This window comes from Gambusia affinis, linkage group LG15, assembly GCF_019740435.1.
Source record: "Gambusia affinis linkage group LG15, SWU_Gaff_1.0, whole genome shotgun sequence".
In the NCBI taxonomy this organism is placed as follows: domain Eukaryota; kingdom Metazoa; phylum Chordata; class Actinopteri; order Cyprinodontiformes; family Poeciliidae; genus Gambusia; species Gambusia affinis.
Genome location: NC_057882.1, coordinates 8,563,292 through 8,575,894, shown reverse-complemented (window position 1 = coordinate 8,575,894; position 12,603 = coordinate 8,563,292). Strand labels below are relative to the sequence as shown.

Genomic DNA, 12,603 nt, shown 5'->3' with positions numbered 1-12,603 from the left:
AGGTGATGTTATGGTTTTGGATCACACAGTGTTATAGAATTGGATTTAAGACTATAAAATGTTTCTATGTTTTGTTTGAGTTGTCTCTCCTGTGCATCTTATTCAAAATTTATTTACAGGTACACTATATAGAAAATATTAAATACAGCAATGACTATCACGGAAAGCTGAGGAAATTCAAGCACTCAAAGCTTCAGGGCCATTTTCCTAGATAAATTTTGCCCATGCAATCTGTTGCCACTCTGGTAAAGGGATGGAACTGGAAAAGTTTCTCGCAGTATAATACTTGGATATTTGTATGGAGGTCAGTTCCTTTAAACATCTCAGAAGTGTTCTGGTGTAAAAACTTGTAGGAACTCTTTTGAATTTGAATTGCTATTGTTTTCAATAACAAATTGCTATGTTATTGACTTTTATGTGGGTATAGATCAAAATTCAAACTTCATATTCACTTGATGTAATATGATTGTAAGGTGAAATCACAAAAGGTACTGGAAGAATTTTTACACCGTTGGCAGCTGCTTGGCATTTACAGCCTTCGGTAATAAACTTTTCTCTCAGATATTTTCCGGTATGGGTTTTACTTGTATACCTTTGCTAAATGACTTTGCCATTTGCACATATGCATATTACTGTTACCACCCATTTTCAAAATCTTTGCAATTTGCTTTTTTCCTGTTCACGTTTTTTATAAAGTGCAATAAAATATGTAGGAAATAAAGACAGAGAAATTTGTTACTGTGACGTAATTGGCATACTTGTACGATTATTTCCCAGGACTTTCATTGAAATAAATATCACGAACTTTGTCATTTAATATAGTTTTGGATAATTCTTTAAGACATTGGTGTGCAGCTTCAGCTGGTGCCCTGCTAGTTTAACAAGAGTCTTTGCTCCTATAGTACTGATTTGAACTATCTTCTCAACATGACAAAGTTCTGCAGAGACCTAATGAACAGGTTCGGGTGTGAAGAACCAGCGAAGAACCTCTCTCTCTCTCTCTCTCTCTCTCTCTCTCTCTCTGTCTCTCTCCATATATATATATATATATATATATATATATATATATATATATATATATATATATATATATATATATATATATATATATATATATATATATATATATATAACATAAACGATAGTTCATGTTGTAGTGGTGCTTCCATTAACAAGTAAATATAGGTGAAAGGTTTAGACACTTTGTTCACTCTAAACATGTAAATATGTCCCCCCTCCCCCATCAGCGAAATAAAGATATTTTTAATCCGACTTTATTTTCTTTCTTAATTCTGAAGGTGAACAGCGACATTCACCTTCTTCTCTGGTAAATTAAACTTTAATAGGTCACTGATGACCTCTAGTGGACAAGCGTCAAATGACGCTTGTCCACATTTCATTCCTTTTTTAATTTTTTTTTTATTTAATCATCCATCAACAACAGGTCATTGACCACATGAACAAAGCAAACATGGCATTTTTTTTTCCACATTTCATTCTAAGCAATGAAATGTGATTTAATCAGGAAACCCATTTATATTATTTCATATATTAGGAACAGCTTTAACAGATAATCAGTTTCAAATGAATTAAAAAATAATAAATGCTCATGTAACGGTGGCAAACAATCAAAAGAGAGATGGAGATTGACTCCGCAACATTTTAATTTAATGATTGTTACAAAGTAACTTCGTTAGCGGTATAATTTTTTTTTAACAGCCGTTAGAACAGAAAAAAAAGAACACATCCACTTCCGTTCCACAACCTTCGTTTCCTAGCAACGGCGGAGTGACCACGTCAAACTGCGACACCACTAGTAAATAACACACACAACGAAACACAAAACAGTATTAATAAACACAAAACAGTATCAATTTACCTCGACTATTCCATCAAAATGGCCTGTGTGCCACACTCACAATAGCGTTTATCAACCAAATGGTTTCTGTCTTCCTGAAACTAACTAAGTTTCATTCTTGCATAACAGAAGTCATGTTGGTCTTTAGCAATTAAAATTTAGCAATGGATCATTTGAGATTTTCTGACAGCAAAATTTTCCTGAGGTAAATTTTTAAAATATTGTTGAAATGTAATGCATTCAACTATCTGGTGATGTGCTTGCTGATTTACAAATCTCTGTATTCAGCATAATATGCATTGCAAAATAAGTGGACTATTTTTTTTTTTTTAAGTTAAGAAGCATTTTAGTACAACCTGTGAGTCAGTATTTGAGGTAGTGGCGATCCACCCACAAACAAAAAATAAATAAATAAATGAAACAATTAAAGGTGATACTTTAATGATGGATTCAGAGGATAGACTCAAAGATCAATGAAAATGAGAGCTTAAATGCAAAGGAGATGTGATTATTGATATGGAAGCCATGGTAAGTCAAATCAGGAGAATGTTGAGCAGATGAGAGACAAAGGAAGCCGAACCAAAGCACAGATTTAAAATAAGAGAAAAACTAAAACGCACAACAGAACCCAAGAAATAAGAAAAAAGCTAAATATAAAGTAATTCATTAATGATAAGACATAAACAACAATGATGAATACAGAGAATAGCACTATATGTGGAATGGCATAAATAACAACTTAAACCCCAAAATGATTAGGACACAAATGCAAACCAAAAACCCAGACACTGAATGGATCATGACAATATGTAAATATACTGTGCAGAAGCTGGTCTCATATTAGCTATTATTGGAAAATGTATCCATACTTCAACTGACCTTTTACACCTTAATTTCTGTAATGATAAAAAAGGAGATGGCACAAAAACAATGTTGGTGTGTCTGCTATCTAAAAAATATCCGTACCACCGATATGACAAGATGGTAAGAAATCATAATTCCATTAGATTTTCACTTTTATGTGACCATATGCATTTTGGTCAAATTTGAGACCATCCATCCATCCATTTTCTTTACACCCTTCTTCCTTAAATGGGGTCGGGAGGGTTGCTGGTGCCTATCTCCAGCTGCGTCCCGGGCGAGAGGCGGGGTACACCCTGGACAGGTCGCCAGTCTGTCGCAGGGCAACACAAAGACATACAAGACAAACAACCATGCACACACACACTCACACCTAGGGAGAATTTAGAGAGACCAATTAACCTGACAGTCATGTTTTTGGACTGTGGGAGGAAGCCGGAGAACCCGGAGAGAACCCACGCATGCACAGGGAGAACATGCAAACTCCATGCAGAAAGATTCCCGGCCGGGAATCGAACCCAGGACCAATTTGACACCCAGTTCTGAAATTGAGAGCATTAGGATGCTTTGACAGCAGTGTGTATAGATGCAACGGCGCCCTCTAGAGTAAGAATTTGGTGTAACCAAAGAGGTCTAGGGGGTGAGGGGTGCCTAATCAGTGCTGTTCCTCTGTTATTGATCATTTCATACACTAACAGCTTTTAAGTACATAAAATCCTGACAAAATTAGTCAGTTTTTGCGCCCCTTCTAGTGTAGCGCCCCTACGCATTGCATACACTGCGTAGTCACCTTTTGCGCCACTGATTAGGGATTAATTAGTAAAATGGCAGCAAATTTGCTAATTTCATCACTTCATAACCGGCAACCTTCTCTCCTCTGGTCTGTTTAACACCTACAGTCTCAGATCAGATCAGCCCTCCAGGACTGTCAGCTGCAGAAACAGAAACTTTATACCTGTTGGGGAAAATATAGACTATATTTGCTTTGCATTTCCCCACATGATGGCAATGATACAGTAGGATACAATTATATTCTTGATTAATATGGGTTGTTGCTATGTTGTCGTTTGGTGTTTTAAGATCTTGTTCAATGTGGCCCTTTTTTAACTTTGAGCCCCTGCCCTTTCAAAGGTTTCTGCACGGCCCTGATTCTCAGTTTAATTTACAAAATAGCTTTAATCCCCAAATAATCCAGAGCTGGATGACATATGCCTCATCTTCATCTTCATCCAAGATTAAAATTTTTATGGCACAATTATAAATTTGAAACTTTCAGTTAGTGTTTGTTAAATATGAAGAATAAAATGAACAAAATCACTCACTCCTCTAGAAAAAGTGAGAATCATTTAATAATAGCATAATACAATATTCCTGGTTGCATAGAAATAAATTCAAATTGTTAATTAACACTATTATTTCGAGGTTGATTATTGAATTAATAAGGCGATCATATTTGATGATGCAAACCTTCTTTTCTGTTTAATTTGATGCAACATTATCAGTGAAAAACATTCTAACAATAAAGGTTTCAAAGACATATTTTAGTGAATAATATGAAGAACCGGGACATTTTCATGGTGTAAAAACAAAAGTGGTCCCATTATTTTCAGATGGCTGAATGTTTTATTTAAAAAACTTCATAGAGAGTTAAATGTTTATGGAGCTGTAATCCTTTGAACAATGTTACCATGGAAACCATAAGAGCATCTGTCAAATGTAAATATTATGTCAAAGATAATCTGAAGAGGTGGCTCACAGAAATTGTAAGTAAAGGCTTATTTCTTTATCACATTTATTTGTAATAATTCATACTGATGTTTAATAATTCACTTTCCAATATGTAGAATCATGTCATTACTAAAACTTAAACATGTGAAGCAGAAATCATCCCTCTGTTTCATGATTCTCATTTATTTCTGTTCAAAGTGCTAGAAGTTTACAAAGCATCTGTTTAAATGCATAGTTAGCTTAGCTCATGAAAACTTTCTAATGAAAAACAGAAATGAATACTTTCCAGATAAATTAGGGAATGTATTTAATCCTGGCTGACATAAAGCAGGAAGTTAAGACTGTTTTAAAATCCTAATGTGTGAAATCAGGTTGTCTCTAATCAATATCTGGTTTCAACTATTTCTGAAACTGCTACCACTGCTGCACAAACATCCTCAATTAAATTTGACATGTTATGAATGTTTGTTTTACGCAGGACTGAAATGGAGAAACTTTACGTGGAAGAGAAGGCATCACTGGAAGAGGTTAGTTATTAAAACTTGTGGGAACTAAGTGCTACTTTTGTGTTTTTAATAATCTTTCTGCATTTACTTTGACTGTTCTCTCTGTGCATGAATGGGATTTCTCTGGGTACTCTGACTTCACGCCAAACGTCAAAAACATGACATTTATTTTCATTTGGGCTTTTTAATTGCTATGAGAGTGTGTGTGTGTGTGTGTGTGTGTGTGTGGGTGTGGGTGTGTGCATGGTTGTTGGTCCTGGTTGTCTCTGTGTTGCCTGGTGACCTGACCAAACAAAACCCAAATCTTTTTGTTTTCTTACAAAAGAGATCAGAAACCTTTACAGTCCAAAGAACCATTTTGCCTTCAGTCCAGATAAAAAACAACAACAACACTTTTTTAGAGCCATAAATGTTTCCTGACTTGTCATTTTGATAAACATCTAACTATAGAAAATCTGTTGTCATTTTTAAAGAACCACAATTTTATTTCTTTTTTGGGATTTAAACAACATAATAATAGTTTATCTAGCTACGTCATCAAGGGTGGCTTCGCTTCCAACGTTTTTCTGATGACGTTTGTTTTAAATTCCGAAGCTTTTTCCGTCCAAGTGCAAGTGCAGCTCTGTCGCCGTGCTGTGGGCTCACACTGCTTCAGCTCTTCGCAAGACAGGTAAAACAACACTTCTTAGAAAACTGTTTGAAGCCAAAACCTAATCTGGAAATGTATATTTTAGATGGAGCTAACGTAACTTATAGCATCATGCTATAATGCTATAACTTAGCATGAGGTGAAAGATAGAAAAATATGATAGTGTTATTTTTTGAGCTGGTTCGGTATTAACGTTAGCTAAGGTGCTAATTTTACCGAAGGTTTTAGCTTGACTTTTGCCGCTAAATCTTCCTCGAGCGACTAGCTTTGGGTTGAGATAAGCTCAGTGCTGAGTGTCTGTTAGCATTGTTGTTACATCCTTTGTCGAACAATATAACGTTAACTGATAATTGATCCCCCCCTTTTTTTAAAAATAACTAATTATCTAATTATTTTATTAGATAATAAAATAATCTAATAACTGTTCATTTGTTTAAACCATGACCTTGCAAATGTTAAGAGTGCAGATTAGCTAGGTCAACAAGGATGAATTCTAACTTGTTCTTTTTTTTTCTTTTTGTCAGATGACTTTTTTTTTTTACTCCCAAGCTTTTTCCCTCCAAGTGGCTGTGCAGTTCTGTCCTGCTGAGTGCTAACATAGTTTCAACTCTTCCAAAGACAAGACAACAAGTAAAAAGACAGCTCTTCAAACATATTTGAAGCCACAAAATAGTCTGGAAATGTAGAGGAGCAGCTAACCTAATCTATAACTTTGAGCTTGCTACAGCTAGTTAGCCTGCTAAAGTACCATTACATCTCCAACATAGTGTATAAGAGTCTGTAAATGAGGACAAAGGTGGAAAACATTCAAGTGGTTTCTGTTATTTTTTGAGTTGGTTCAGCCACAGTGGCAGGTGGACAAAAAAGTTAATTTCCAACCCTGGTTACATATAAGGACTGTTCACCTGTTTAAACCATGCTCTTACAAATTTAAAGTTAAGTCAGTACTAACAGGTGCAATTATGTACAGGTGTAAATTCTGCAGCATTTGTACTTCATAATTTAGAGAATTTTGTAGTCATGTGAAGAAACATCAACACACAGCTAATTATCGGTTTCGTTGTGGAATAGAGCAATGTCCTACTTCCGTCAGAGAAAAAGAAAAAATTTCGAAGAAAAAGACTCAATCTTCATCTTGGCTGATGTAATTTTATATCGACTCTTAACTTAAAACACACATCTTAAATCAGAATTGTTCAATTAATTTGTTAAAGGTATCACTTCACCCAAATCACAAACATTTCATTAACCCATATTGTACTTAGCCATTCAGATATTGTACTTGTGGAATGTAATGCTTTAAAAAATTCATTTAGCCTCACAAACTGTCATTCACATCCGTTGTTTCAGAGTGGTAGCAGGATGTAGGGGTAAAGTCTAGTCTAGTCTCTGGGGTGAGGTTCTCAAAAACCTGTTGTAATCTGGGTGAACTGGCCCTTTAAATATAAATTACTACCAGTAATTCATATTTAAGAGTTTTCCTTTTATGTTTCAAAGGTATCTTCCACCAAGATGTCTGTTGAGATGGAAATGACCTTACCTACTACACCAAGGGTAATCATGCTTGGTAAGAGGAATATTTTCTATCACTATAATTTTTTTGTAGCAATGTATGTAATAGTTATGGTAGTCTGTACTTTTACTCACTAGCGTTAGCCTGACAAGGGTTTGTCTATTTTAGGAAATAGCTTGATGTCTGCAACCCGGTGGATGGTCAGTATGGAGGAGAAGGTATTTTTCGAGCCTGAGCAACTACATGACTTTGCCAGCATCCTTGCTGTCTTTTTTGGGGTCATATTATGTCTTCAATCTGGAGTATCAGGAGTCAGCATCCACCACGCTGGAGATGATACAACGGTAAGTACTCTACACCAAACCATTTATGAATTAAATTTAATGACAGTTTGACTGATGATGAAGATCCATAGCTGATTGATGTATTGTTTGTCTTCATTTTAAAAAAATACAATTAATATATTTTATTTCTGTTAAAAGATTCTTTGTGAGGATCAATCCAGATGTTGGTACCAAATGCACAGCCAAAGTCAGTACAAGCCGCAAGACAGGAAGTCTTGTCAAGAGGAAAGTAGTCAGTGTCAACTCCCGGATCAACACCTTCCTCAAACGACTCGCTGAATTTGAATGGAGGACTTCCAACTAGGTAAGCATTTTACCAAATGTTTATTATTTTATTGTCTTTTCCTCCTATCTTGCATGTTCTGACTTTACTTTAGCCTTTTTAATATGATTTTAATGATTATTTATAAATGGCATGTGATTCCTACACAATAGCCCTTTAGAGTAGCCTGCATCTTTTCTGTATCCGTGGTAAAAAGTGAATGTCGCTGCATCTCTTACTAAATCACAGAAATATATAAGTGTGTAGTCGTTTAAGTGAGGTGTTTTTTTATACTATGCAGTTTTCAGTTTATTAGGCACACCTTTGCAGTAATCCGTTAGCACCAACAAAATGACTAAAAAGATTGTTATGACATGTTGTATTTCATCGTCTCCTTGGGGACATTTGCAGGGTCTCAATACAGTACGCAATCGTTTGAATTAGTGAAGACTGACTGACTGCTTTTGCCATAAACAATCCAAAAACCTGAAGTGAAGCCAGTCCTGCTCATTCTTTATGCAGCTTCTATTATCACTTCAGTGTAATAGATTTTTTTTAAAAGAAATTATCAACTTAATGCTGCTTTATGCCAATGATTTTATGCATTTGGACATTGTCACTTTAGCTTAATTTGTCAGCCTTCCTGTCGATTTGAAAATGTAGATAACTTCCTGACCATCTCATGACCTTCCACATTGTCTGTCTTATTCTTTACAGTTCAACTTCCACAAGATGGATCACACTGGTTTTGTTTGACGAATGGAATAAAAGTTCTTCTGATGTAGGAAATGCATCTGACATAACAATATTTATTGATATGAATGTCTACCATATTGTACATTATCACACTTGCACTGTTATTGTGATGTATTGTGTAACAGAGCACATTTTAACTGCTTTCTGACAATGCAGCCTCTGCTGGTTTTTGACTGTTCACCATTTGAATGATATACGTGTTCATGTTGGTGCATACCTGATGTGGTACATAAAATTTGTAGTGCCCAATTTTTTTAGTTGTTCTTTTGTTGTACAGTGTGCAACAAATAGAAAAGGTTACGTAAAGATTGTTACTGTTATTGGATCCAGATGCATTCAAGTGTCCATATTGAATGAAATACAGTTCATATTCAAATGAAGTTAAGTATATTCTATAGTCTTTTAATAGTTTATGGCTGGTACTTGATGCACATGTTCATGTTGCTACATACATGTGCCATAAAAATATTGACATGACCTGTAGTGTGTTCTATGGTTTTGTTTTATAGCACATTATATTGTATTGTGACATTGTTCTTTATGACATTGCGAATATATAAATGGTTTTTATTTCAACAAATCTGCTGAAAATAAATACCTGTTTTTATTCACAGTACTTGGACTAAAATTTCTTATATGAAATTTTTCAGTTTATGGTAAAATATTCTTGTATTAAAAAATGTAAACTTTAATTTACAGTAAAACTGACATTATGTTGTGAAACAAGTTTACAGTAGACCAGCTTTACTATAAAATACATTTACAGTTTTATGCTATAAACTGCATTTACAGTAAAGCAGTTATAACTGTAAAGCACACTCACAGTAAAAATTAACTGTGAAATATGATGACAGTAAAGGTACCGTAGAATGGTAATTACAGTAACTTACTGGCAACACTGTTGCCAGTAAGTTACTGTAGAATGGCAATTACAGTAACTTACTGGCAACACTGTTGCCAGCAAGGTATACAGAATGGCAATTACAGTGTTGCCAGTAAGGTACTGTAAAATTACAATAAAAAGTCTAACAGTGTAGTCTACCTGAGAGAAAGGCAAATTTATATCTTTGCACTTGATTAAACTAAACGGGGAGATGTGTTAGGATGCTTTTAATCTCTGAAAAGCAATAAAGGTTTTGACTGTCAAAGTGTTTGTGTATAATATTTACTGTTGGTTATAATTACTGTACTTCCCTTCGTAGAACCAAACCTGCACAAACCCAGGCGGACATGAAGATAAAACCTCAGTTGGTCCCAGCGATGGACAGCAGGTTCAGCCCAACCAGAGGCTGCAGAAAAAACACCGTTGTGACAAGTGTCTGAAACATTTCAGACTGAAGGCTTATCTCAAAATTCATCAACGCATTCACACTGGAGAGAAGCGCTATTTTTGTGACCAGTGTGGAAAAACTTTCATCCACAACAGTAATTTTAACATTCATCTGCGAATCCACACTGGCGAAAAGCCTTATAGCTGCAGTCAGTGTGAGAAGAGATTCCAGTCTTCTTCACATCTGAAGAGTCATCAGCGAATCCACACTGGTGTAAAGCCTTATAGCTGCAGTCAGTGTGAGAAGAGATTCAGACAACGGTCAACGCTGCAGAGTCATCAGCGAATCCACACTGGTGAAAAACCTTATAGCTGCAGTCGGTGTGAGAAGAGATTCAAACGATCCTCAGATCTGAATAGACATCGGCTAATCCACACTGGTGAAAAACCTTATGGCTGCAGTCAGTGTGAGATGAGATTCATACGATCCTCACAACTGAAGAGTCATCAGCGAATCCACACTGGTGAAAAACCTTATAGCTGCAATCAGTGTGAGAAGAGATTCAAATCTTCTTCACATCTAAAGAGTCATCAGCGAATCCACACTGATGAAAAGCCTTATAGCTGCAGTCAGTGTGAGAAGCGATTCAAACGATCCTCAGATCTGAAGAGTCATCAGCAAATCCACACTGGTAAAAAGCCTTATAGGTGCAGTCAGTGTGAGAAGAGATTCAAACGATCCTCAGATCTGAAGAGTCATCAGCGAATCCACACTGGATAAAAAGCCTGATCTACGTTTGGCTTGTGTGAATGGTAATAATAAAGAGCAATAAATGTTAAAATAAACCAGATTAAGAACCTCCCTACTCACTGGAGACTTTCTCTGTGAGCCAGAGGAACGGTTGGTTGTAAAAATATTAGGCTATATATTATAAATATTCTATTAACGGATGTTCACAGGTTCTTATCAATTTAAATTATTTTGGTGCTTTTAAGTTTTAATAAAATAGTCTAAGAAGTCGACCCAATGGTTCTTGAAACAGGGAAAACTTGGTCAACATGGTCAAAAGTTTGGAAGTTGAAGCAAGGACATAAATCCCATCTCATTACTGGGGGGATCATAAACAGGAACATTTCTTAAGCGCAAAGTTAAAGTTTAATGTGACATAAAATATGGTGAAAAATAATATTCTTGTGTTTGCACCTTAGGACCTAAATGTAAGTAGCAATCCATAACAAATGTGATCCACTGAACTCAAACTAAGATTCAAATGTTATTTAGATACTAGTTTGGTTCAGGGTCACCGATCTAAATAAAAACAAGTTTTAATGAGTGACTCCACTTAATAAAATTCCTCATAAATGTTGATTTATTGCAGTGGCTCTTAATACAAGTTATGTGTTATTTAAATTATAGCGTCAGTTGCTTGAAAAGTTTTTTGTGGGGCGGGTCGTAGGTTGTTCTGGATGGCTGAGAACCCAAACATGTAGAAACTGAATATCTGGGAGTATCATAACTTGAACTTATGGCTCAGCAGCAGAGTTTTCTGGAAAACATTTAGATTTTATTTTGTGGTTTTAAAGGCTCTACGTTGAAGACGATAAGAAATAAAGGCAAACTTTATTTATTGTTTTTCCTCTGCTCTCTGCTCCCTCACTGAGCTAGTGCTAACGCTCAGCCCCTCCACTTTCAAACTCTTCTCATTAAAGTGAGAGTTAGAGAGCTGAATGTAATTGTACGGAAGAGGATTAGGGCCACTGAAAAAAAAAAATTATGGCCCAGAAAAAAAAAAATGTCAGAATTTTCATGTAAAAAAAAAAAAAATCCGTGGCCCAGAAAAAAAAAAAAAAAAAATCCATGGCCCAGAAAAAAAAAAATCTCAGAAACCAGAATTCTGACTGATGGGCGCCAACAAGCAACCAGCTTCAGAACCAAAGACGCGAGTTGTGGCGGTCGGACAGCTAACGTTCTGGAGAAAATGAGTTATTTAAGTGAGTTTTTACGTGCCAGAGGAGTCCCTGAAGCTGCTATACCAGTAATGGAAGAACAAAAGGTGAGTAAATCAAATGAGATAGTTTGGTGTCTAAAGCCGAACAGTTATGGCTAGTAGTTAGCATGTTTGTTAGCTCACGCGGTTATAGGAATAAACTGATTTACGATATTAAATCACACAGATGAATAAAGGATGTAACAGCTGTTGATTGCTGGAATTGTGATGTTTGGTGCGTTTATTTTATTGTTCTGTTTGACTGTATGACTTGCACCGATCTGCGGCTGGCTGTAGATCTGATCGTTGGATTTGTTCACCATATTTGCCAACACCAACTAATGTGCATATCTGTGCTATTTTATCTACGTATATCATATGTTTGTGTTATGGTGTTGTAAAACGTTACATTATGAGAATCACAAAATCATTTTCCTGCACTGTGTCCCTCGTCGCCTCCACGTGGTCCCATAGCCTCCCTCGTCGCCTCCCTCGTCGCCTCCCTTGTCGCCTCCACGTGGTCCCATAGCTTCCCTCGTCACCTCCACGTGGTCCCATAGCTTCCCTCATCGCCTCCCTCGTCGCCTCCACGTGGTCCCATAGCTTCCCTCGTCGCCCTCGTCGCCTCCAGGTCCGGGTCCAGGTCCAGGACCGGGTCCAGGACCGGGTCCACGTCCAGGTCCAGGTCCAGGACCGGGTCCAGGACCGGGTCCAGGTCCGGGTCCATGTCCGGGTCCAGGTCTGGGTCCAGGTCCAGGTCCAGGTCCAGGTACATTTCCGGGACCGGGTCCAGGTCCAGGTCCGGGTCCAGTTCCGGGTCCAGGTCCATGTACGGGTCCTGGTCTGGGTCCAGGTCCAGGTCCAGGTA

The 12,603-nt window shown here is 36.7% G+C and overlaps 1 protein-coding gene across 1 annotated transcript; it reads left to right on the top strand.

Moving 5' to 3' along the window:
• The first annotated feature begins 4,428 nt into the window (after positions 1 to 4,428).
• LOC122844373 (zinc finger protein 239-like) lies at positions 4,429 to 10,676 on the top strand. Its single transcript, XM_044139735.1, has 3 exons — positions 4,429 to 4,482; positions 4,926 to 4,974; positions 9,680 to 10,676. Exons 2-3 carry the CDS (start codon positions 4,933 to 4,935, stop codon positions 10,526 to 10,528), a joined length of 891 nt encoding a protein of 296 aa, XP_043995670.1. The 5' UTR covers positions 4,429 to 4,482; positions 4,926 to 4,932; the 3' UTR covers positions 10,529 to 10,676.
• Positions 10,677 to 12,603: the final 1,927 nt, after the last annotated feature.